This window comes from Alexandromys fortis, unplaced genomic scaffold, assembly GCF_014885135.2.
Source record: "Alexandromys fortis isolate MF-2015 unplaced genomic scaffold, M_Fortis_MF-2015_v1.1 scaffold_80, whole genome shotgun sequence".
Classification (NCBI taxonomy): domain Eukaryota; kingdom Metazoa; phylum Chordata; class Mammalia; order Rodentia; family Cricetidae; genus Alexandromys; species Alexandromys fortis.
Window position 1 is genome coordinate 7,532,528 of NW_026068174.1, and position 25,772 is coordinate 7,558,299.

Here is a 25,772-nt window from a genome sequence, read left to right on the forward strand (position 1 = left end):
CAACGTTTTATTGCACTGGTTGCACAAGCCTCAGGGAAGCAGGCAGCCCTCTGTCTCACAATGGGGAAAGCAGAACTCAGAGACACCTTTACCTCTGGCTCTGAAGTGTGGGACAGAGATGTCAAGAAAGGGAGACAGGCTGAAATACCATCATGCCTAGTGCAAGCTAGGTACAGAGGGAAGCCTCGCCCTTGTTTGAGGTCACACATCCATACACAACCGGAACCCAAAGTTAGTCCTCTTGTGTAGCTGAAGCCCTTGGACCACAACGGTCACTGAAAGCAGAGAAGGACTAGTCAGGAGTTGGGGGCTGGAAGGCTGCCCACAGGTTCCAGGTGGCATTGCTGCGGGGCCTCTTCTCCTTCTTGTCTACCGGGAGCTCTGCTGCTGGTCTCAGCTTCAGGGGTCTCAGTTTCACCCCGATACCATAAGCTAAAGCTGAAAGGAAAACCAAGAGCGGTACATTGAGCCAGGAAGACAAGAGATGCCAGTGAGGCGGGCTGAGGGTAGAGAGAGGCCTTGGAGGAGAGGGGGTGGTACAAAGTCACAGGGATAGAAGGCACTCAGGGCAAAGAAGCAGGAGGGAGAACAGGGCCACAGGGAGAAGAACCAGACAGGCCCCTCCTTCACCCTCCTCCTGCCCTCCCCTCCTCCAACATACAAATTCTGTATTCTGGATCCAGGAACCAGGGGAGCATCTTCCTTGTCATTGGAGAGCAGGAGCCACGAGTCATCCTCATCATCACTAAGATAAAGAGATGTGGGGTTTAAGGGATACTGTGAGTCAGGGAGGATGGAGTGACTGGAGAGGCCTCAGGGCAGAAGAGGGACACTAGACACAGGACATCTTGAGGGTTTCACTTTATAGCCCGGCAAACAATAGCCCTTCACACGGCTGTAGCCACAGCTTCCTTCAGTAAAGAGATCCAGCCAAGAAGGAAACAGAAATGAATGCGGAGAAGTGGCATTAGCAATTTCTTCAGCAGGATGGACAGCAGCCAGGACAAAGGGGAGCAGCGGGTTCCGGAGGGAAGGAGGGCAGCTGGACAGCAGGTATGGTGAGGTGTAGGGGGCATAGGGAGGCTGGCTCCCTGGGCACGGAAGTACAACTACAGCAGGCAGAAGGGTTCGTTGGGCAGGTATGGAAGCAGGTCTTACCTACTCTCTGCTTCCTCTGGTGTCCCTAACATCTTGGCCTTGATCTTCATCCGCTGTTTCTTGACTGCCACCTTCATGGCTTCAAGTAGAAGCCCAGGGACCCGGTGATCTGAGAGCAGCTCTCTAAGAATGGGTGGGAGGGGGAAGAAAGTGGGAATGCCAACAGTAGGTTTCAATCCAGTACCTGAGCTCTGCTGTTTCCCTTGGAAACACCTGAAGGCTCTCAACACCTGTGAGCTTAGGCGGCCCCTTCTCAGAATACTTCCAGCCTACTGCTTCGGCTTAGTGACCCTTGGTGCTGCCCCACTTGAATGAGATTCCAGGAGGGCAGGGACGATGGAATTTATTTCTTCCCAGTGCCTGAGCAGGACACTGGCAAATGTCACTCCTGACCCTATACATGATCGATCCAAAGGATGAGGTGGGGTGACCTATAGGCCAGGTACAGGCATCCTGGCTTCCGGCCCCTCACCGCTGGAAGTAGGCCAGTTCCTCCTTGAGCAAGAATACGTTGGCTTTGAGCTCATTCCGCTCCTGAAGGATCTGCTCAAGCTCCTCCCGGGTGAAGCCACACTGAACGGGCTCTGGAGGGTGCCCTGGCTGCTGCGGAGCATCCACCTGTGCAAGGTCAGGCATGGTCAGAAGGTAGTCACTCTTGCCCCCCCTCCCCCAAGCCCCAGTGCTCACAGTAATGTTAGGAGAAGTGTCTGGTAAGACAATTTAAGGGACAAGATGGCTGCTACAGTAGGTGGAGGACTACCGCTGCAACCGAAACGGTAGTTTTCGGACTTCCGACAGACCTTTTCTATACCCAGGCCGGGCCCACCAAGAGCTGAATGCTGTGAGTTCTGGGATGTCCTGACTCCTCTCCGGCTCTCACCCGGTCATCTAGGGTTTCTACTTCGGGCTTCAGTCTCTGTTCTTCAGCCAGCTGACGGGAGCCATCCAGAGCTATTTGGCGCTCCCTCTCCCGGTCCTGCGCCGCCCTGAGTTGGGTCTGCACTGCGGCCAGCTTGTACCGCAGCTCCGAGTTGATCAGCAGGAGGCGCTGCAGCTGCTCCTGCAACTGGGGGTGGAGCGAGAGAGCTAGTGGGCGGGGCTCCGAAGCCCGCCACAGCCCCGCCCCACTCGGCTCGCCCGTCGGGCTCCGCCCTCACCGCCTCAGTCTCTTGGCTTCGGCGCATTAGATCTCGGCTGTGTGCCCGAAGCTCGTCCCGCTGTCGGTCCGTCACTTCCTTGAGCTGTCGCAGCAGCTCGCGCTCCTCTGAAGACGGGGTGTTCTTAGCACCATTCTCCGGGGTGCTCAAGCCCCTAGTTCCCCTAGCTCACTGTGCTCGGGCGGAACCCGCACTCACCCTGCGGCCCTGAGCCTAGCTCCTGGCGGAGGCGCCGGTTCTCCTCGCTCAGCCGCCGCAGCTCCAGTTCGGCCTGCTGCGCGGACACCTGCAGCTGGGGGAGCCAGGAAACTCGGGGTTAGGGCCTGCCGGCTGCCCAGGGTAAGAGGAGGAGCCGGTGACTCACCGAATCCGGCGCCGGCCCCACGGCAGCCTTTTCCAAGAGCTCCAGCGCCCGCACCACTAGTGGCACGAGCCCAGCCGCCGCGTCGGGCCCGAAACGGCGTGCCAGCTCCTGCAGCTCAGTGCCCAGGGCCCCTGCTAGATGGTACACGAGCTCCGCGGCTGACCCCGCGCCCACAGCACACCCCTGGTTGGGTGATCCGGACGCTGCCCTTCTGGGCTCCATTTTTTCTCTCCTAAGGCCAAAAGCCGCCCCCACCCTCAACTGGGACAGGAACAAGCCAAACAGTTCCGGCCCAGGAAGTTTAGGGCCATAAGGGGCGGAGAAGAAGCGACAGGGGAGGAGCAAAAGGGAGAAAGGCCCTGGGGTGGGAGAGTGCCCTGCGCCCTTTGAGCCTAGTTCTGGTCCACCTACAAGGTCACTGATACAGGACTGCCAATTTCCAAGCAGGTCTCTAAGAGCTGAGGACCAGGGCTCTAAGTGGTCACTTTAGGAAAGCCCTCCCCCATAGCGCCTGATACAGGCTCCGCCCCTGGTCTTAGCTGCCAAGCTCTCCAGAGAGGTGAAGGATTGAAGGTCAGCAAACAGCCTCTACTGGATTGCAGGCACAGCCAGCGAAGTGCTTGCTGCTCTATCAGGAACGACAAGGTTTACAAAAGAACAAGGCTGGACCCTACAGCTACACGACCATAGAGTCCTAAAGCAATGTTAAAATAGGTGGATTTCCACGTACAGAGAAACCAGCAAACACGGCCAAAGTAGAGTGTGAAGGCCAGACCCAACTCAGCTGAGTCTAGGGTATATTCAAAGCCCTGAAGGGGAGGCCCAGTACCTTGCTGCGAATTGCCCAAGCCAATCCCCAGAGTTATCAATACCCAAAATTTGAACTCTTAAAAGCAAGAAAACAAAAGCAATCCTATTTATACAAAATTTATTACATTTTGTTCAGAATTACAGTCTATCAACAACACAAGCACAAAACACAAAGGGGCCAGGCTGCTGAATGTCAGCAGCTTGTCTGTCGGGAGGGTCAGAGGTTCCAGCCTTTGGGGAATCTGAAGCAGAAGGAAGCAAGAAGTAACTAGGCATAGAGATCCTCTCTGTCTGCAGAATAGACCTCACCCTCCTGCAGGAGGGCAAAGTTGAGGAAGTGGGAGGGCCTATGGACCTCATGGTAGAATTCCTTGGGGTTTGCCAGCTGCAGCTCATATTTCATGTTGGGATCATGCCGAACACCTTAGAGAAGGGGAAACATCAGATGTTAACAAGGTCTCCCTGCCTCACCCGACCCTTCGGCAGCCAGACCCCAAGAGACAAGAGTGCTGGCTTCTGTCTCCACCACGACCACATACCCATAAAGTTGTAGTTCCAGGAGGACTGGGCAGGAACCATAAAGAAGCCGAGGAATCGGTCTGACAGGAGCATCTGCACCCTCTCGTAGTGAGAGGGCAGGTAGCCTTTGGGATTGTTGCCTTTGTCGGTGTTCTGCCGGCCCCACTCATAGCCACTGGGGGTCAGCTTGTAGGCTGTCAGTGTGCAGGAGCCTGGGGTGAAGCTGTGGGGGAAAGAAAAAGACAGGTTGAGCTCAGGCCACTAATTCAGGTCCTGACCTCAATACCTGCCCTATAATATAATATCTCCACTCAAGGAGGCCCACACCCACCTACAGGTGATGATAATTGTCTTCTCGCCATCCCAGGACGGGTTGTCAGCCATGATCTTGGCATGAGTGGTGACATCTTGGGGTGATAACTGGGGAGACTCATTGGGCTGAGTGTGGATCCAACCTAAGGGTTCCATCTCCTGCAGGCAAAGAGCAATAAGGAGCGGTTCAACCTATCTGCAGACAAATGTCACCCACCAGGGTAACACTGCAGCAAGTTCAATTCCCAGGCTCCGCCACCATCACAAACCTTGAGGTACTCGTGCTGGGGCAGCTGGCTGGGCAGGTGCACAGTCTGGTGAGTGCCCCACTGCGGCACCATCACAATACAGCGGATCTCCTTCACCTGAGGGTTATCTGGAGGACTCACCCCATATAGGTATCCTGCAATCTAGAGACAAGGGGATCAGACTATTCTCAGTGCAATTCAGAGTGCAAGAATTTCTTCCCATTCCCAAGAAAATGGTGGGTTTTTCAAAATACAGTCAAAAACCATTGGGACAGAATCATCTGGTTACTTGGTCAAAATGTTACACATAAACCCCATCCCAAACACCCCCATGATCTGGGAGAATCAAATTTGGGTTATTAGGTTTGGTGGCCAAGTATCTCTACCTACTAAACCCAGGTCTTAAAAATTATCATTGGAGTTCGAGAGACGGCTTAGTGGTCAAGAGTATTGGTTGCTCTTCCAGTGGACCTGAGACAGATTACTGGCATCCGCACAGTGGCTCACAACTGTCTGTAACTCCAGTTCCAGGGCACCTGGCACTCTCTGCTGCCCTCCACAGGTACTACATGCATATGACGCAGAAAAAACACCCACATATATACATATGTGTGTATGTATATATGTATATAAGGGCTGGAGAGATGGCTTAGTAGTTAAGATCACTGACTGCCCTTCCAGAGGACCCAGATTCAATTCCCAGAACCCACATTGCAGCTCATAACTGTGACTCCAGTTCCAGGGGACCCAACACCCTCACACAGGTAGGTATACATGAAGGCAAAAATGCATATAAAACTAATTTAAAAACATTTTTAACTTTTTGTAATTCTGTACATGTATATAAGGACTCGTGTGGCACTGAGCGAGTGTGAAAGTCAGAGGACAAGTCTGTGCAATAGGTTCTCTCCTTCCACTTTTACAGGGTTCTGCGGAATCAAACTCGGGGTGTCAGGTTTATGGGAAGTGCTTTCCTTCTGAGCCAGCTCATCAGCTTCAGGTTGGCTTTTTTTCTTCTCAAGAAACTGAACCCAGGGCCTTAGAGCATGCCAGGCAAGTGTTTTGTAACTGAGTTTTCTCTATAGTATTTTTCTTCCCTTTAAATTTGTCTGTCTCTGAGACAGGGGCTCACTAGGTAGCTCTGGCTATCCTGGAACTCACTATGTAGACCAAGTTGGCCTCAAACTCACATGCGACAGTGTGTATGTGAGAATCAGAGGCTAACTCTGAGGAGCTGGTTCTCCCCCTCCACAGTGGGATTTGGGGACTTAACTCAGGTTTTCAGCTTTGTGCAGCAAACTTTTATCTTCTGAGTCATCTGTGGCCCAAGGACAATTTCTGGATTTTTATTTTAAACCTTAACCTTTTACTTATTCAGTGTATGCATATGCATGAGTATAATATGTGTCACACTGGAAATGTGGAGGCCACAGGGCAATTTACAGAAGTCAGCGCTCTCCTACTGTATAGATTCTGGAGCTCAAACTGGCCAACAGACTTGGCAGCAAGCACCTTTACCTACGGAATAATTTTGCCAGCCTGACATTGTCACACAAGTCTCGAATGGGTTTTCATTTATTTATTTGAGAAAGTTTCATTTGGTAGCAGCTGGGCCACAGAAGCTGGCTCAGAGGCCTGTGCTACCATATCAAACTAAGACAGCCGTCTGGACTGGTAGTGAAATCTAGCCTTTAACACTCACAGCAACCTGCTTGCCTAGGCCGTCCAAGTGCTAGGATTCAGGAGTGTACCACTCTGCCCAGCTGTGTTTGGTGCTGTGAAAGGTTTTCTCAACACTAAGATTATCAGTATTTTCTAACAGCTTAGTATTTTACATCCATAGTTTTACTCTATTTAATTTTACTTTTGTTGAGTGGTGTGAAAAAAGGCCCTGCTCTTTTCTATTTCAATATCATAAAGTACGCAGCAGTAAGATTTGACTATGTACATATTTGAATCTATTTGTTATTCTCTGCCAATAAATTCCACTCCAATATTTTCTCTTAATTGTCATATTGGTAAAATATTTTGACATCCTCTTGTTTGTGATGTCTCTTTTTCTCATTCTTTTCTTCTTCTTTTTTTTGTTTGTTTTTGAGACAGAGTTTCTCTGTGAAACAGTCCTGGCTGTCCTGTAACTTGCTCTGTAGACCAAGCTGGCCTTGAACACACAGAGATCCACCGTCCTTTCCAAGTTACTCATTCATCCATTGAATCTTGAAACTAGCCCCTCAAAGTTCGTGGAATTATCAAGTGAAATTTAGGCACAGACTCTGTGAGTTCGAGGCCAGCCTGGTCTACAAGAGTTAGTCCAAGGACAGCAAGGACTATAGGACTGTTACACAAAGAAACTCTGTCTCGAAAAACCAAAGGGAAAAAAAAAAAAAATGAAATTTAGATACAGACTAAGTGGGCTCACAATATGGTCCAGTTGTGTGTATACTCACTTGGGCACGGAGATCAGATATGCAGATGAACTTCTTAAGCACATTCTTGGGAAGAATGTAAGTATACCCAGTCTCCTTGATGTCATCAGATGAAACATAAATGTGATTGGTCCGTAGATGCAGGTTGGCAGCAGAGATGGCCCTAAAGAACAGAAAGGAGCGCCAGCGTTTCAGCCCAAGCACACCCAGCGCCATCAAGGGGCCTGTCCACCTGACAGTCTTGCCCTCCACAGTACCTGACCCTCCATTCAGTCTTTGATGAGAAGGTCTGGGTTTCATAGTTGCTAGTGGTGGAGGTGATAATCTCATCGCCATGTTTGTTGACAGTTCGAGTCTGCGTGGCAGTGAGCTGTGACTGTTCCTTGGTCTGCTTCTCAATCTCAGCTATCTGCTGGCGCTGCTGTGATGGAGCGGAGATCTCCATTCCTAGGATAATGTCTCGGATTTCTGATTGTGTCAGGGACGCCACGTTCACGCTGTGGGGACAATGTCAGTTAGACGGGATCCCCCCCCCCCCAGTCACTTTTGTCTTGATGGCAAAGTAGAACTGGGTAGACAGGACATACTTTGTCAAGATAATCTCAACAGTTCTGTAATTTTTTTTTTTTTTTTTTTTTTGGTTTTTTGAGACAGGGTTTCTCTGTAGCTTTGGTGCTGGCCTTGAACTCACAGAGATCCACCTGCCTCTGCCTCCCAAGTGCTGGGATTAAAGGTGTGCGCCACCACTGCCCGGCCAGTTCTTTAATTTTTAATTTTAAATTTATTTACTCTGGGATATAGCACAGTGCAAGTACAGAGGTCAAAGGACAACTTATGGGAGGTTTCTCCCCCTTGTGGCTTCTAGGGACTGAACTAAGGTCCTTTAATTGACACTTCTAAGAAAGGCATGCATGGGGATGCAGTGACAATGTGAAGAACCGCTGCACCCCAAGCAGTGACACAATAATGCACATGTACTTTGAGTTAGTCAGCATCTGCAACTCTTACTTTTCTTCCACAGAAACTGCCACAACACAGGACAACTCTCAAAATGGAAATCCCAAATTGGGTGGAGTGAGACACACCAATAATCCAGCACTTGGAAGGTTAAAGCAAGAGTAATGTTGGGAGTTCGAGGAGAACATGGGATCCACAATGAAACCCTGACATAACAGAAACCAAGCGAGTAAGGAGTGCATCTATTCAAAATGGCGTCAGTAACTTCCACGGAGAACAAGTGGTCAACAGTGAGACTGAGTATTGACTACATTTCTTCCTGAGCACCTCTGAGACGCTGTTTTTCTTTTGAGATAAGACCTCATGTAGCCCAGATTAACCTCTTCTAACTCATGTACTTGAAGATAACATTGAGTTTCTGATACCCTTGCCTCTACCTACCAAATGCTGGGATTACAGGCATGCATTACCAAACACAGCTAAAAAAAAATCTGAGAAACTTCTAAGCTTAAAAGTTCCAAACCCCAGAATCTATGCCCCGAGCAGCCTCCCTTGTGCCAGCCACACTGTGGCACCTGGCCCCTCCCCACTCACTTGTTCTTCTTGCCATAGTCCGCCAAGATCAGGTCCTTGAGCTGCACCTCCACCTTGATCCACTCCTCGTCGGTCAGCGTGGGCCAGATGTGGTGTGGTTCTGTGATAGTGGTTTTGTCTGGCTTCAGGATCACCTTTGCCCGATCGTTGTTCACGTGCAGAGCACGCAGAATCAGGATGAGACGAGAGAAAGCCTAGAAGGAGATGTGGAAGAAGATGGAGACAGCAGCATTGTGGGGGTTCTCCTCCTCACCCTAGCCTCACAGCAAAGCAAGCATCATCTCCAAATTCTTCAGGTGCCAAGCCCTCACAAGTCAAAAGAGATATGTGTAGCTCAAGAACTTGACTCCTGGAACCAATTCCACCCCAGAGAGACTCTCTTCCTAAGGTGCCAAATTACCGTGTAAGATGAGATAGTTTTGAGCCAGTCATCGTAGAGGTTGAAGAGAACCATCTGGGGTTCTGTGGCTTTAAGGATGAGATCCCCAAACTTCTCCACCTTGAGACAAGCCTGGAAGGGGAGCTGGAGCTCCGAACCTTTGATCACAATGTTGGGGAAGTCCAGCAAGTGTACCTAAGGCAAAGTCCAAGGTCAGAGCGAAAGCCCAGAGGGCTCGGGCCTAATTTCTTCTACTGTGTCCACCTCTCTCTCACCTCCAATGGATCCAGCATGCCCTTCCTGGTGACAATGATCTGTTTAGGCTGTTCCTCCACAGGCAGAGATCGGATCAGGGCAGCCACTTCCTCAGCTGTCTTCCACTTGGCCAACTAACAACCAAGAAAAACAAAACAAACTGAGTCTACCTTCCTCAATTAACTAGAAAAAAATCCTAATCTTGAAATAAACTGTTTCAATAGTGAACATGAAAACGGTTGCCGAACTTATTAATTAGAAAAAGGTACCTACATGTTTAATAATGAATTAAAGTTCAGAAACAGCAAAATAAGACAGGGGCCAGAGCAATGGTCCATAGCTCAAGAGCACTGCTCTCATGGAGGACCCGAGCTTGGTTCTCAGCACCCACACCAGGCAGTTTATAACTGCCTGTAGCTCTAGTTCCAGATTTGATTCTCCCCAACATGCTCATACACTCAAACATAAAATTAAAACAAAATAATATTTTTAAGAGACATGATCTCACTATGTGGGCCTGACTGGGTTAGAACTTAATATGTAGATCAGGCTGACTTTAAACTCACAAAGATATACTTACCTCTGCTTTTCAAATGCTAGGACTAAAAGCTTGTACCACCATGCCCAGGCTAATAAAATCATTTTCAAAAAATATTTAAATAAAGCCAGGCAGCAATGGCACACACCTTTAATCCCAGCACTTGGGAGGCAAAGGCAGGTAGATCTCTGTGAGTTCAAGGCCAGCCTGGTCTACAGAGTGAGTCTCAAGACATCCAGGACTATTTCACAGAGAAACCCTGTCTCGAAAAACAAAACAAAGACAAACAAACAAAAAGACAGAAAAGAGAAACTGTGGCTGGCTAGGTACAGCTCAGCCAGGCATCAAATGTCCAGGAAGCCAAAGGGTATGGGGTATGCATTCCCTTTATAAAGATGGTATTTGGTTGCTCTCTCAGAGAATAGAGGGAGAAATAAGCTTTGGAAACAGAAAGCCCAGTATGGAGGTAATGAAGGCATTCACATGCTTGGACCTCCTCCAAGGGAATATTTCCCTGGGGGTGGGGAACTGAGTCACTGAGTCAAGTGCTTGCCAGGCAAGTATGAGGCCAGAGTCTGGATTGCCAGCACCCACTTCAGTGTCAGGCATGAGCATAGGGCCACGCATAACCCTGATGCTCAAAAAGCCAAGTAAGTGGGGGGGGCTGGAGAGATGGCTCAGTGGTTAAGAGCATTGCCTGCTCTTCCAAAGGTCCTGAGTTCAATTCCCAGCAACCACATGGTGGCTCACAACCATCTGTAATGAGGTCTAGTGCCCTCTTCTGGCCTACAGGCATACACACAGACAGAACATTGTATACATAATAAAGAAAAAAAAAAGCCAAGTAAGTGGACAAGCTCTGCACTCAGCACAAGTAGATTCACACAAAATAGAATTTCCGCCTCTTTGACTGTATGGAGCCTGCCTAGGCTCAAACCTACGGCAATCCTCTTCCCTCTGCCCCCCCCCCCCCAGTACTGAGATAGAGGCCACCACACCCAGCAATGCCATCTTTCAATAGAGTAAAGGGTATTTTGTTTTTAATCACATCTCCCCCTTACCCCAAACAAGAATGAGAGAGAGCAACGTTCCATGTCTCACTGTCATGTCAGCCGCTTACCTGACCCAAACGCTTCTGTCCAGCCCACACAGATGTGTGGATTATCTTGAGGAAAAGCTGCCCCGTGCGTGGGTTAAAGATGAAGATGGCCCCATTGATGGGTTTGGTTGTCAAGTTCCCCTCAAAGGTCTAAAGAACAATTATATTAGTTAACATGGACTAGCTATAACCACCCTGCCTTCATCCACTTCATACACTCTCCAGGCATCTGAGGCCTGCATGCCCACACTCACCTTGTGGATAGTCACTCTATAGACATTGGTGTCATCCACAAACCAGATAATCTGGTTAGAGAAGAGTTCACCATAGTTCTGGGAGGACAGATAAGGCTCAGTGGGCTCTGATGAATACAGCTGCAGTCCTTTGCGTATCCGCTCACGTAACACATACAAGGCCGGGTTTGCCTTCATGATCTTGGCCATGGCCTGCTGTATCAGAGGCTTGCTGCCTGGAAACCAGTTTCCATAGGCACTGTAAGGACGAAAGGGTCCCAAGAACTTAAGCACAGGCAGAAAGCCCCAAGAAAAAGGTGAGAGTACAGCAAAGGGACAAAGCCAGTTGCCCAGGCTTATGTGATACCCTGCTAAGACATACACATACGACGAGTCAGTCAGTGACTGGAAGATAAAACCTCGTCTTAGCCAACCAAACTAAAACTGGTATAAAAGGGCTAATGTGTAGGGTGTAGTGGCACACACTTTTAGTACCAGCACTCGGGAGGCTGAGGCAGACAGATCTCTGTGATTGTGAGGCCAAGCTGGTCTACATAGCAGGTTCCAGGCCAGCCGAGGCTATATAGTGAGACTCTGCTTCAAAAAAATGAAACCAAACATAGAAAGTACAGGGCTAATGGAAAACCCATGCTTTCGAGCCCTAACTCACCTGTGTAGATTGTAGGCCAGGTCAATGGCAATGAGCACACCTGTGGGTGAAGGGTAGATACTCATGTTGTCTGTGGTATAATCCAGGAATTTGGCCCGGGCATAGCGCTCAATATCGTGGGAATCATAGTCGCCCCAACGTAACTGGATGTCAATCCAATACTTCTGTGTAGTTGTACTGTCCATCACATCCCTAAGGGCAGAAAAGTTCAGGTTTCCAGGAAACCACAACACAACCGATGTCTCAGAATCCTAACAACTCCCAAACACTGCAACTAAATCTCAAAACCATCCCCTCCCCATTCAGGATCAGCAAGATCCTCAGCTACACAGGGAAGCCCTGTGTTAAAAACCAAAAAAAAAAAAAAGGGCAGTCACTAAGACCCCAAGCGTTCGGCAGATCTGATCGTTGGTGATTACAGAGTAACACTGGCTCCAAGTTTAAAAGAATATAAGCAAAAAGTTGGGAATGGTGCCTACTCCTGTAGAGCATTTTGGGGGCTGAGGCAATAGGATTATAAGGTCAAAGCCAGAATAACAAAACAGAAAGGCAGGACTAATCCCTTAAGAAACATGGCTCTCATAGTAACACTAAGGTTCCTGAGTACATAAAGCTGAGCCACAGAACACTTACTTGGAGTCTGCCAGCAGCGAGGGCCGGGAGACATTCCACTTATAGGAAGCGAAGAGTAGGATGTCCGCACAGGAAGAGTTCATCTTATAGGACTTTCGGGGATGGATTGTCTCCTTCTGTACTGTCTCGATTTCCAGTGCATCCAGTTCCTGGTCAAAGACCTGAAGTAAAGAGGAAAAGATTGTACCCTTTTACAGTGAGAGCTGACAGAATTTAAATGAGGCGGTAAGAGTCTAATCCTTGGTGTGTCCAAGACAAATTTTTCCATATTCAAAAAAGCAAGCTGGCTGGGCATATGGTGCATGCTTTTAATCCCAGCACTTGGGAGGCAGAGGTAGGTGGATCTCTAGGAGTAAGGCCAGTCTGGCTTACATAAGGAGATCTTAGCCAGGGCCACATAGAAATATTTTGTCTATATACACACACATACACACACACACACACACACACACACACACACACACAAAAACAGCAAGCTGATGTGACTCTGTGGTCCACACCCCCAACTGCAGCCCACCTGACATAAGTCCATCACGATGCTTTCATGGATCTTCTGCCACAGGTGAGCTCGGAATATCTGGATGAGGGAGATCTTCAGTGTGGGGATCTTGCCATGCATGAAGATTCCTGTCAAGTCCAGCTGCACCTGAAAGCCTACATATACCTGCCAGGAAAGAGAGATAGCATCAGAGACCAGAGAACACAGGAAGCCAGTTCTTAGGACAAAATGAAGGCAACAGAAATACCCTTTTCTTATCTCCCATGTGGAGGACTCATACTCACATTGGCTCGATTGATTGTTGGGGACCACCAGAGGGTGAATCTACGATTAGGAATCTGGTTTAATCCAGATCGCTGAGCATTGGTCAGCTTCTTCCACTTCATGGAATCCTCAAAGCCACTGGCTTTCTCCCTGAGGGGCAGAGGAACCAACTAAGATGACGCCCGTTCATCTCCCAGATGCTCACAGGGACGACTGAGAAGCAGCAGCCCAGGAAAGGAGAGCAGCGGAGCTCAAGTGGCTGGTCCTTACCAGAAGAGACCTTCCCAGGTAGGGAAGTATGTGCCCTTGAAGAGAGTGTGCTCCAGAATGCCTTCCACACCACCCAGGGCCTGGATCATGTCTGTGCGGTAGTTGTTGAGGTTCCAGAGCTTGCCGTCATGCCGCTGGTGTGTCCACCAGAAAGGGTTCTGCTTCAGAACCTGGAAAACGAGGTAAGAACGGTGACGCATCTGAGCGCCTACCACCCATATGACAGGGATGCCAAAAGCTATCCTGATTTGGAGAAATCCGCTCCATTCTCTACTCCATATACCTGGTACTGCTTAAAGTCAGTTCGGACACGCCAGCCCTTATCATAAGCCAATGTGTGCCGGTCCTTCTGGAAAAGGGTATTGATCCGTGGAATGCCTCGATCCCATGAATCTTCTAAATCTTCTAAAGTCAGCCGTCTGCCAGAAAAAAATGAAGTTAACATCCTTTCTCATGCAAAGAGAACTATTCAACGTTCTTTGGCCAAGGATGAGCAGAATCAGTCTTTTTCTTTTTTCTTTTTTTTCGAGACAGGGTTTCTCTGTGGTTTTGGAGCCTGTCCTGGAACTAGCTCTTGTAGACCAGGCTGGTCTCGAACTCACAGAGATCCGCCTGCCTCTGCCTCCCAAATGCTGGGATTAAAGGCGCGCACCACCACCACCGGGCATAGAATCAGTCTTAACTTCTAAAAATATACTCTGCCCATGACCTCCACATAAAATGCACAGTGTTAGGACCCAACTCCCCGCCCTTAGATTGGTACACCTCCTGAATGCCCACCTGTTCTGAGCAATAGCCTCCTGTCTCTTGAGTGCATACTCAGCCCAGACGCGCTGAGAGTCAATGAACTCGCTCTCCCAGGGCTGTATGTAGCGGTACAAGTTGGGAATCAGTTGGTCTTCTTCATGACTCATTCCTGAACGGAAGTGTGTGATACCCACATCTGTTTGCTTAGACCACCTGATTTGGAAAGTCAAGACAAGAGATAAAAAGCAAAATCAAAAGTAATGAAATGCCCACTTCTCTAAGAGTCTAAGAAGTAAGACTAACATGAAGGTTGTCAAGTAGGCTCTACCTGAGATCAGACTGGGGGATGAGCACGTGGCCCATGGAGAGCATGCCAAGCCCACCCAGCTCCTTAGGGGTGTAGAACACAACAGGGGGGAACCGACTTGGCATCTTGGAGTTCAATCCAATCTTGATACGTGTCTGGATCTTGTTTTCACACTTTACCAATAAGTCTAGGAGTTCCTGCGTGTTCACCACAGCCTCTCGAAAATATGTCATAAGGCCGATGAGAGCTGTATTCCACTTATTCACAATCTAAAGTTCGTGGGAAAGAGTAAATTCCACATGAGCAATGCAATGCAGGCCTTCCAGATCTAGTTACAACCCTAATACAAGAAAGCGTTAATCTTAAACTTATTAGTAAGTAGAAAAAACAAACGAATAAAAAGATGAGATACTAACTAGATACCACTAGGATAGAAACAATCGTAAGAGAGAGATGATTGGGACACTTTGATGGTTCAGTGGGTAAAGGACTGTAACCAAGCCTAAAGACTTGAGTTTAATTCCCCAAATCCACATAGTTGAAGGAAAAAACCCACTTCTACACATTTCTTCTCTAATCTCCACGAGCACTCTGTGGCACCCTGCCCCACCCAATAAATGTAATAGAAACCAAAACCAAACAAAAACAAATCTAAGGGAAAATGCAAAATAGATACTTTTGTTAAAATTAAAAACTTTTACTTTTGCCTTAATCTAAAATCATCAAAATAAAATATATCATCAAAACCCCACAGATGGAGATTGATAAATTCTTGTACTGAATTCTCAGAAATAAAGCCCAACTGAGATAGGCGGTGATGGCGCTCGCCTTAAATCCCAGCACTTGGGAGGGAGGCAGGCGGATCTCTGTGAGCTCAAGGCCAGCCTGGTCTACAGAGCTAGTTCCAGGACAACTAGGGCACAGAGAAACCAGAAAAAAAAAAAAAACCCACAAAAGCCTAATTGAGCCAACACTCTAAATTGCCATCCCACAGAGCATGGAGATTAGTATATGAGGCAAAGCTGGGAAAGCTTGTGCACGCTCCAACCACAGAAGTCGAAAGGAACGAAGGACGGACTGAGAATGACAGGGAAGCTGAGGTTGACGCTTAGGGTCCTACATACCTTGGTAAAGGTGGTGGAGCCAGAGGCCATTAGAATCTGACGCACTCGGTTATGGAAGCGTTGCATCGACTCATCATCCACACGCAGGAAACACTGCGCTGTCCTCTCCTTGGTAACCTAAGCCACAAAGTCAGTGTTAGCTTGTCCCAGAAAAGAGGGCCTGGCGACATGATTATGACAGGCAAAGGTACTTACTATCAAGCCTTACTTCCTGAGTTCAATCCCCAGAACCCACACAGTGGAACTGACTACAAGCTGTCCTCTGATCTCCACACAAGTACCATGGCAATTAAAAAAAAGGTGAAAAGCCAACATGGTAGTGCATAAATGTAACCCCAGTACTCAGGAAGTAGAGGCAGGTGTGGATCTTGGTGAATTCAAAGCCAACCTGGTCTATATAGAGTTCCAGGCCAGCCATCACTATACAGTAAGACCTTGCCTTAAAAAAAAAAGGAAGGAAGGAAGGAAGCAAGGAAGAAAGCAAGAAAGGAAAAGAGAAAAAGGAGACAGCTGGGCATGGTGGCACATGCCTTAATCCTAACCCAGGGGAGTTAGAGACATCTCTGACACGATCAGGGCCAGTCTGGTCCAGGTCAGCCAGGGTTACAGAGACCCTGTCTTCACAAGCAAGGATTAACCGTGATCACCATGAAGCTCAAACCGCCCAAGGCTAATGGAGCTGAAAGTGAAAGGTATGACTGTTCTTCACCCCACTGACGCCACAGTTACAATAGCAGCGAGACCATGTCCTTCCTAGACTATACCTCATTCTGCAGGTTCCAGACCCCGTCCTTGTGGGTGAACTCTTCATAGCTGGTACGACACTTAGGCAGGATGCGGCACTCAAAGCCACACATGTTGAACAGCAGGTTGGGGTTGTCTTTACTGTACACAGACACAAAGCTGTTCTCCCACTGCACCGTAGTCACTGATCGTGGCAGCCGGTTTTTAATGTCCCAGAACACTGCCCGACCCCTGTCACAGAAAACATATAGGCATTCAGTCTGTTGGAGACATCTGCATTCAAAGACCAGACAGAAGGTACCCAACAGGCCTATATTTCTCCTACCCAAGACACAACCTCCTCAATATTAATTGCTTTCCAGGTCCTAGGACTGATGTCCTTTTAAATCCTACAAACCCAACCGAGACTCACAAGTTGACATCATGTTTCATGAGGCGCATGCGGGCATCCCGGGGCCAGCATTTCTTGTTATTGTAGCCAACAATGTTTTCATTGTTGGGGTCTGGATGCTCTGTCAGGTAACGCTGGATCAAATCCCGAGCCTCATCCGCTGTGAACCTACACAAGGTTAAGACAAGGTACACTGTTGAGTATGCCACTCTAGACTTCATTTCACTTTACAGCCCCATCTCAGCAATTAGACAACTAAGCTGTAAGAGCCACTTCACAGGCAGAACACACTTCAGTGTTCTGCAGGTTACAGGATCTGTCCATGTTCTTTACCTGAAGAAAATATGAATGCGATCAATGTATCTACAGAAGAGTCGGATTGGGTGCGCAGCCTCAGTGGCTATGTCCTGGAAACTGAGAAAGTCATTTGGCATCTGAGGAGGCCCAGCCATCTCACTGGCCCGGTGCAATCCCAATACAAGCAAATCCATCACCAAGCCATAGTACTGCACAATGAACGAGGCAAACTGCAGGCCTCTGATGATCCCGTATGAATTTGTATGGTTCATGTCCTAGGAAAAAGAAGAAAAGAACCACAACTCTTAGATAAGCTAAGGCTGGCTGCATGGCAGGTGCTTCAGGGTCCAAGGTCCTTCCTTCTCCCTCAGCAAATCCTAACTCAACGGGTCAGACAAGTTAACACGTTGCGTTGCTACTTGCTCCAAGACGGACCTTATAGTTAATGACGACGTTGTTCTTGGCTGTCATGTAGTCAGCTATGTTGTGGTCCACAATGAGCCGCAGCAGCCTGTTAAGCAGGGTCAAGTCAATCTTTTCATACATCTTCTCAAAGCGGGACTCCAACATGACATTGCACTCGCCCTCACTGGTCTCCCACACATCCTGCAGGTTATTGATGCCTACAAAAGCAAGACAGAGCTATAGTAGATTAGAAATTCCTTTATAGCAGCTCTCTCCATCCTAAAACTCTCATCCATCCATCCATCTATCCATCCAGGTTGCCACAAGGATCAGCTTTGCTTTTTTTTTCTCCCGAGACAGGGCTTCTCTGTGTAGCTCTGGCTGTCCTGGAACTTGCTTTGTAGATCAGGTTGGCCTTTTACTCATAGAGCTGCCCACCTTTGCCTCCCAGTGTTGGGATTAAAGCCTGCGCCACCACCAAGTAGTAGTAATCACTCTTTTTTAAAAAAGATTATTTGTTTGTTTATTATGTTTACAGTGTTCTGCCTACATGTGCCTGCAGGCTAGAAGAGGGCAACAGATCTCGTTATTGATGGTTGTGAGCTACCATGTGGGTACTGGGAATTGAACTCAGGACCTCTAGAAGAGAAGCCAGTGCTCTTAACCTCTGAGCCATCTCTCCAGCCCCCTAGTCAAGTATGTAGCCTAGGTAAGACATCCTCTGCTGGATGGTAAGTCCGGCAAAGCTTTACCTTGGCACCACTTGTAAACAAGCAGTGGAGGTGGTTCCGTGTCAGCAGGCTTGATCCAGGGTGGGAAAAGGCGGCGTTTATCAGCTTCATACCACAGATACTGGTCCAGGTAGGCATCAGTTATTTTCTCCAGGGGTTCCACATCATACACTGGCACCAGGTGGCTATAGAGATCCATAAACTCAATGCCCACCTGTGGGAGAAGGAACCTGGCTCACATCAATTCACATAGCCAACCTGGCACCCTCTAGATGCCAAGAATAAACAGCACAGACCAAAAGAAAGCTCAGGGAACATCTCACTCACTTCTTTAAAGGCTCTCTGTGTGAGGAGGTGACGCTTGATGCGGGACAAAGCCTCGTGGGGGTTGTCGTAGGCTTGCTCGATCAAACCCAGCTCCTCCCTCTGAGACTGGTTTAACCTAGACTTCACACTGACAAAGCAAAAGTAAAGGTAAGTAAGAACCCAAGAAGATGCTAAACCAGAAAGGACTATATCTTTTTTGGACTCTGACCACAATGCCATTCCTCTGTTACCCTCCCAGCAGGAATCCTCCCAGCCATCCCTCACCTATAAGCTTCCTTGAGGCGCTCCAGAGCCAAGATGAGCAACTTAGTATCGTGCTTGTAAGAGAGCGGAGGGAATGGGATGGGAGAGAATCTGCGGCTTTCCAACCAATGCACGGTGGTAGTATACACTGCCACCGCTTCTTCTGCTGTGATGTAAGGCCCATCCTGCAAGGTGAACATCAAGTTAGTCTCCCACTACCATCCAGATGAGGACAAAGCATGATCCCCGCTCTGCAGCCACCCTTACCCCCCTGCCCTCACACCCAGCCTAGCAGGCCCAACCTTCAGGTAATTGTGCTGCCGTTCCTGTTCTGCCTTCAAGTACAGGCGGGTGAGGCGGCCCAGGTTCTTTTTGCAAACAGTCTTATCTACAGTGGCCCCACGGCGGATTCGTTCACGGTTGTAGTGGGCAGTATTGGTCCACCAATCAGCCTTGGCCTTAACATACCGAAGAATCATATTCTCTATAGGTGTTGGCAACCCTGGGACCTGAAATGACAAACAATGAAAAACAGGAGTAGAGCACAGGGTTTCACACCAGTGTCGTAGTGTAAAGGCAGACAGATCTCTTGAGTTTGAGGCCAGCCTGGCCTGAGGTTACAAGGTCAGCCAGGACAACACAGTAAAACTGTCCCAAGAAAGGAGGGGTGAGGGGTGACAGTCCTCTAACGGTACACTAATCCTAACCTGAGGAAGATGAGTGCCTATGCCTACCTTCCAGGGAATGTTGGCCTTCCAGCAGCGCCAGGCCTCACTGAGGTGCTGCAGAATTGTTCGGGCCTTGTTTTGTTTGATGCCTTCAGGCATCATGTCCAGGATATCATGCATCACAGCCGCCCTGAGCTCCAGGTCGAAATGGGACTCCACTCGCTGCTTCGTTACTGTCTTTGCCACCCCCTTTGAGTGACGACCTGGAAGGGAAGGGATGGCCCAGGGAGTAAACTAGTAAGTAGTAACCAGTGTCCATATGCTTCACACATGCAAAAAGACAAGCCACTGCAGTCACAGCCATGCTTCCCAGGAATTTCTGCTGCAAATGCACCATAGCTCAAAACCCACAGTGCAGGCCAAGAACCAGAACACTACTGGAACAGAAACAAACTTAGAAGCAACAACAGACAACAAATGCCAACAAAAAATGCGACAACAGGCACACCTGATCTACCTTTGAAGCCACGAGACAATGTGAGTAGAGAAAATCACTCACCTTCAAACTGCCGGGCCAGGAGGTTGCCCAGCCAGCGCTCTAGCAAAGGGGTAATTCCACGCATAAAAAACAGCCAGACTCGCCAGCCAGCAGCCCAGAAACCACAGCCAGGGCCTTTCCCTACAGGACCCTACAAGTAAACCAGAAATCAGGAACATAAGCGAACAATTCTTTTAGGAAAAGAGAGAAAAGTGGGTAGAGCTAGAGAAGGAAGAACATCTGTCAGGCTGCTGAGGGGACAGGGTAAATGCTCTCAAACAGGGAAGCTTAGGAAAACTTCAAGGCAGAAAGTGAAGCTCCTGCATGGAACCAGTAGTAGGTCTGGGGGGAAGTGCTCAGAGAGTCAACAAGTTTATAACGACATAGTCAAGAGATTCTCTCCAAGGAGGTCCGGGGAAAGAGCTCTAACTACAAGGAAAAAGCAAAAGAGCATCTGGGAAGGCAGACAGTGAGGGCAGGCTCTCACCGTGTTGAAGCGGTAATAGATGAGATGCTTCAAGTCCTTGCACATGCGGATCTGCCGCATCAGTTTGTACTTGTACCGATACATGCCGGTCAACTGCCCCACATGGGCAAATATATACTGCAACCCATCTGCCAGCTGCAATAAAATCACCCATCAGACCTCGAGCCTGAGCCAGTACCACAGCCAGTTCAGGCTTCACCCTGCCTCCCCATCTGGGCAGAGGGCTGGGCAACCTGGCCTCACCTGGAAGGCATCTACATTGCCCAAGCGATACTGCACATGACTATCCACGACCAGCTTGGTTAGACGCAGCACTTCCCGACAGAGATGGAAGGCATTCCCAAAACGAGATTTCTTTCTTTCCTGAGAAGGACAGGAACACAAAGAACCATTAATGCCAGTGGCCACAGAAGGGGGGATGGCACAGTGCACCCAACCCTAAGCCCAGCAGAGCCCACAGGTCTGACGAAAGCACCTTAGTGGTGAGTGTCTTGACAGGCTTCAGGTTGAAGTTATAGTCCAAGTGCAGGTAGTTGAGGTTCTTCCGGTGAATGAGAAGGTTGAGCATGTTGTAGCCCTGGCGGCAAACCTGCAGCCCTACCTCAACCCAGTCTAGTTTTGTGGATTGAAAGAATTTGGTGGCTTTGAATGATCGGAAGAGATACCTGGGTGAGAATAAAGAACAGAGTTAAAGCTGGCATACCGACACTGTACGACAGAAATTGTACAGGGGTCTCCAGCTCCTTACCTCTTCTTTTGGGCTTTGGGAGGCCGATGCTTGAGAGCATTCAGCACATAGTACTTAAGCAGCTTCTGATAGGAGACTCGCACCTTCACAGGCTGCCCAGCAGGACAGTGTTCCCGATACCTGGTTAAATAAGCCCATCAGAGTTTTGGCTCCCTCTCCTTAGAGACACTCTGGGAAAGCCTGCGTGCCCAATCAGTCTTTTCTCCTATATAATGCCTCTACTACCAGACCCTCAGGTAGAAACTTACCAGTTCTTGACAAGGGGTATGTCCAGAGCCCGGCGGGTACGACCAGAGCGTAAGTTAAAGGGCCGCGGTGCCCAGAGCAGGGCAATGCCATTGGCTGTGTTGTCTGTATAGAGGGGTGTGTCCTTCAGGAAGGGCTCCACAAACTCTGGGAGTTCAAATTCCTCATCATCATCGGGCAGTGGTTCCTGGCTCTAAGAGAGAAATCCACGAGGATTCAGTTTCCACTACGTGCAGACTCGAGATGAGCAGAAAACTCTCTGGGACAGGACACAGTGACACACATGCCATGAAGACTGGGATGCTCGACAAGAGAAGTCCTAAAGAGCCTCCCAGAGGAGCTCCAGCACCATACAACAGGAGGTGCCCACTGTATGCAGTTCCCACTAAACTCCACTGAGCTCAGGGAAGGAGCCTGAAACTCCAGCACTTAGGAGGAGGCTGAGGAGAAAGGACTGAGAGTGCAAGACCAACCCAGAACGAGACAGTAAATTTGTGTCCAAAAATAAAACAGAGGACAGAGGTTACTGAGAGGCAGAAACCCTGCCTGGCATGCAACAGATTTTAAGCTCAGTCTTCAGGACTCTCACTCCCTGCCATCCCCGCAAAGCATGTGACTTCCTCTCACCTTGACTGAGTGTCTGTGAGAGATGGGGTTGATGAGAGGATCAAAGTAGAAAGCGGGCAAATCGGGATCCTCAGTCTTGATGAACACAACGTTAGGAGTGTGATACCTGTAAGGAAAGCAAGAGTCAGCCAAAGTTCTGCTGGGGCCCACACCAGAAACCAACTTTCTCCTGTTTAACTGCTATGTTCCAGGCATCTTACCAGGTCAGGTGGACATGGTGTGGAAGGTTGTTATACAGGTAAGGAAAAGCAATCTTGTACTCAGTACGAATAGGCTGACGGATGATGATCTTATTAATATCATTGAACTCATTCCAGTCTTCATCCCTAGAACAGAAAATTAAATGAGTAGTCTAGTTCCATTGCTAGACAAGGATCTTAAGGCTAAAGATTAGATTTCAATACATACAAAGTACTTAAAAAATTGACTTTCTCCACAACTTACTGTAGGTTGATGTCTCGAACAAGAGGTTCAAATTTGGGTCCTCCAGGAATGGCCATATTGAGTGCCTTAGAGGTAAAGAAGGCCTTCAGATCAAACAGATAGAAGTAGTTGTCATCCACCAAGTCAGTCAGAAGCTGATTGGCCAATCGGTAGAGAGTGGACATCATAGGCAGTGTAAACTGCCAGCGTTGGTAAGTGGAACCATTAACATACCTAGGAAAAAGATGGAGGGGCCCATATCAAGTAAGCATTGATCCAAGCCACTTACCCACCACCTCCTCAGGGGATAGTTCCACTCACTTCCTACTGTCTCTCAAAGGCTGGTGGTCATAGAACCAGTCCAACACAGGGGCATCCTCCTCAGGGTCCAACTCCAGCTGGATGGCTTCCAGTGGCTCAACATCTAAGATGTTGTCAGCATAATCCAGGGGCGGTTCCTCGTCATCAAATGGGGGGAACCGCATCCTCTTGAAATGCCTCCTGTCTCTTTTCTCTCGACGCATCATGATCCACATCGATCTAGAAGGCAAGAGAGTTTCTACCCACGGCTCCTCCACTGCCACTGCTACCCACCCCTAAGTACCACCCACCTCCACCCACCACACTTCAGCCCTTCTCACCCCCACTGGGAGATATAAACAGGCTCGATAACCCAGGGAATCTCGTTGACAAAGGAAATGGCGCCAGTGATGTGGTAGAGAACAGGCACGTCCCGAATCTGCTCCCAAGGCATGGGCATGTTCTCCAGGAGCTTGAGAACGGCATGAGGCATGTACTTGAGGGCTCTGCAACGTGAGCAAGGAGACCATTAGAGACGACCAAGTCTTCTGGTATCTGACCCGTGCTGACTGCCATAAATGATCACACATTCCACAGAAAATGCTGCCATATGGTCGAAAGGCCCAAGCTAGGACTCCAGTCCTTCAACTCCTCAACCTTCACTAGCGCCACTGTCCCTTTCAAATGTCTTAGTTCCTCCACACCGGGAACCGTTGTCCTTCAGAAGGCAGCTTCCTTCTGCCCTTCGTATGAAAACCAATACATTCCCTGTACTAGGCTGCAACCACTTGTTTCTCATCTGTCATGCCACTAAACTGTATACTCTTAAAGGAGAGAGGATCAAGTTTGAGGCCAGCCTGGTCTATGGCACGAGTTTCAAGAAAGGTCCAAAAGCTACACAGAGAAACCCTATCTCAAAAAAAAAAAAAAAAAAAAAGGAGAGGACCAATACTGTCTATCCGCAGCTATATTTTGAGCATCAAGAGCAATAACAATAGTAATAAATAATGTTTGTTGTTGTTTGAGACAGGGTCTCACCATAGGGCCCTGGCTGGCCTGGAACTCACTCTGTAGAACGCTAGATTCACCTGCCTCTGTCTCCCATGTGTAAGGATTCAAGGCCTGTGCCACCACATCTGGCTTATGTTGTTTTTAACGAAGCATCTCGTGGAATAGTCCACGCTGGCCTTGAGCCTGTGAGTCTCCTGTCTCTGTAACCCAAGTACCAGGATTATAGAGGTGTGGAGGCATACACTCCCGTGGCTGGTTAGGAAATTATTTTTGAAATGAAACTTCCAAGGTTTCCCTACACCAACTCACTAACAGGCCAAATTTTTTTATCCAAATGGAATGCTAAGAATCTCTGCAGCTTAGGGTTGAAGAATTAACAGTGGTAGAGAGATCCCAGGAACTAAACATCCCAAACCCCCAAGTTGTGGTGACTGGAAAGTTAAAGGCAAACACAGTGCAGACAGTGTCTCAGTCTGAGCATCAAACAGTTCAGAATAACAGACATTTTATGATGACATTAGCAGGCAAAGCAGAGCAATGGCGTAAGTAGAAGATGTGAATCATATCATGGAATTCCAGTGGTTCTTCCTCACTCTTATAACCACCACTATGTACAGTCAGGAGCACGGTGGCGCACGCCTTTAATCCCAGCATTTGGGAGGCAGAGGCACAGGAATCTCTGGGTTTGAAGCCAGCCGGTCCTGGTCTACAGCAGGGCAACATAGGGAAACCCTGTGTGTGTGTGTGTGTGTGTGTGTGTGTGTGTGTGTGTGTGTGTGTGTGTGAGAGAGAGAGAGAGAGAGACATTCCAGAGACATTCCAAATGATATGATAGTCCCTCTATCTACCACTGTTAATATGAAAGAGAGAGATTCCAAATGATGTGACAGTCCCTCTATCCACCACTGTTAATATGAGAGAGAGAGATTCCAAATGATGTGACAGTCCCTCTATCCACCATTGATAATATGGGGAAAGACACCAAACTCCACATGAAATTATCCCAGGCTATTGCTTACCCCAAATAGACCCTTTTGTCATGGCGGAACTTCCTGTTGGTCATGTCTCCATGGTCTCGAATGATCTTCCTGACATGTTCTGGGGGCATGTCTTCCTTCTGAGCATCCACAAACCCAAATTTCCGCTTCTCTGCATAGCGCTTGGCCTGCAACTGCTGCCATTTTCGAGCTATAACGACACCTCAGTTTAAAGGGCTGCACACCCTTTCCACAGTTATACCCACTCTTGCCCCTATGGTAACCACCCCCCCATTCTTTGGCACGGATACTCCCTGCCAAGCATCTTGCCATTTTACAACCCCCAAACCACCTGACATTTTTCCTAAGGATGTTTAGAAGTGAATGCTGTCTAATTCCTTCACTGTAAAGCAAGCTCCATAAAGGGAGCCCTCCAAAAAGGACTTTTGTCTCCACTGCTATAAGACACACGCGCGCGCGCACACTAGCTCCTGCAAACAACTGTTGCTTCCAATCTTTCAATGATTTGACTAAATAAAAAAAAATTAATCACGGCTAACAAGGGATCGGACCCCCGATGATCTATCTGCCTACTGATAAAGGGTACCCGCCTGCACGTTCCGGCCCGCGCGCGCCGTTCCCACTCATCCGATTCCCACCCGCCCCTCACCTTTCTCCTGCAGCTTCTCCTCTGACATGTAGTCCGGCAGCGGGGCTAGAGGGCCGGGAACCGGGTTACCCGGCCCTCGGTAAGGAAACACTCCGGCCATGCCGGAAGAATCTGGGGAGAAGGAAGCCAAAACTAAGCCGCTAGGCCCGGGCCCACAAGGGGCAAATGGAATGCGTCCGGAGCCACCTGGCCTGCACGCCGGGCGGGCTGAGCGCTTGCAGCCGGGGCCTGACGCTGCTCCTCAGCCCACTCTGCCCACCCGACAGTCTGCAGCCCAACTTCGGACACCGGCCACCCACCTATCGCCCCTCACTCAGGTAGCGGCTAGGCCCGCAGAGCAATGGCGGAAAGAAGACGTCCGCTCCGCGTTCCCAAC

General features: G+C 48.8%; 2 protein-coding genes and 1 long non-coding RNA gene across 4 annotated transcripts; 1 reads left to right on the forward strand and 2 right to left on the reverse strand.

The window, feature by feature from the left end:
- Positions 1-145: 145 nt before the first annotated feature.
- Rilp (Rab interacting lysosomal protein) lies at positions 146-3,063 on the reverse strand. The gene is made up of 8 exons (XM_050128850.1): positions 2,680-3,063; positions 2,514-2,607; positions 2,316-2,422; positions 2,039-2,224; positions 1,631-1,776; positions 1,159-1,281; positions 662-745; positions 146-438 (listed from the first exon to the last, which is right to left on the reverse strand). Exons 1-8 carry the CDS (start codon positions 2,899-2,901, stop codon positions 297-299), a joined length of 1,104 nt encoding a protein of 367 aa, XP_049984807.1. The 5' UTR covers positions 2,902-3,063; the 3' UTR covers positions 146-296.
- Positions 2,538-6,754, forward strand: LOC126492423 (uncharacterized). Its single transcript, XR_007589589.1, has 2 exons — positions 2,538-2,654; positions 4,968-6,754. It is a non-coding gene; the product is annotated as an uncharacterized lncRNA (long non-coding RNA).
- Positions 3,591-25,772, reverse strand: Prpf8 (pre-mRNA processing factor 8). Of its 2 annotated transcripts, XM_050128831.1 has the most exons (43): positions 25,696-25,772; positions 25,397-25,507; positions 24,769-24,937; positions 23,080-23,244; positions 22,760-22,978; positions 22,460-22,672; positions 22,216-22,341; positions 22,016-22,121; positions 21,391-21,581; positions 21,143-21,262; positions 20,870-21,059; positions 20,638-20,757; positions 20,395-20,529; positions 19,929-20,058; positions 19,436-19,632; positions 19,004-19,210; positions 18,723-18,886; positions 18,459-18,585; positions 18,153-18,345; positions 17,431-17,618; positions 17,032-17,270; positions 16,720-16,866; positions 16,328-16,538; positions 15,564-15,680; positions 14,461-14,708; positions 14,166-14,345; positions 13,669-13,804; positions 13,386-13,555; positions 13,136-13,265; positions 12,870-13,016; positions 12,353-12,513; positions 11,720-11,911; positions 11,071-11,308; positions 10,838-10,966; positions 9,200-9,313; positions 8,946-9,119; positions 8,546-8,739; positions 7,252-7,491; positions 7,016-7,157; positions 4,590-4,730; positions 4,340-4,479; positions 4,029-4,231; positions 3,591-3,912 (listed from the first exon to the last, which is right to left on the reverse strand). In XM_050128831.1, the coding sequence occupies exons 2-43, from the start codon at positions 25,494-25,496 to the stop codon at positions 3,758-3,760; spliced, it is 7,008 nt and encodes a 2,335-aa protein (XP_049984788.1). In that variant the 5' UTR covers positions 25,497-25,507; positions 25,696-25,772; the 3' UTR covers positions 3,591-3,757. The 2 variants fall into 2 exon arrangements, with proteins under 2 accessions (XP_049984788.1, XP_049984787.1); XM_050128830.1 differs by having other exon boundaries at positions 25,397-25,746.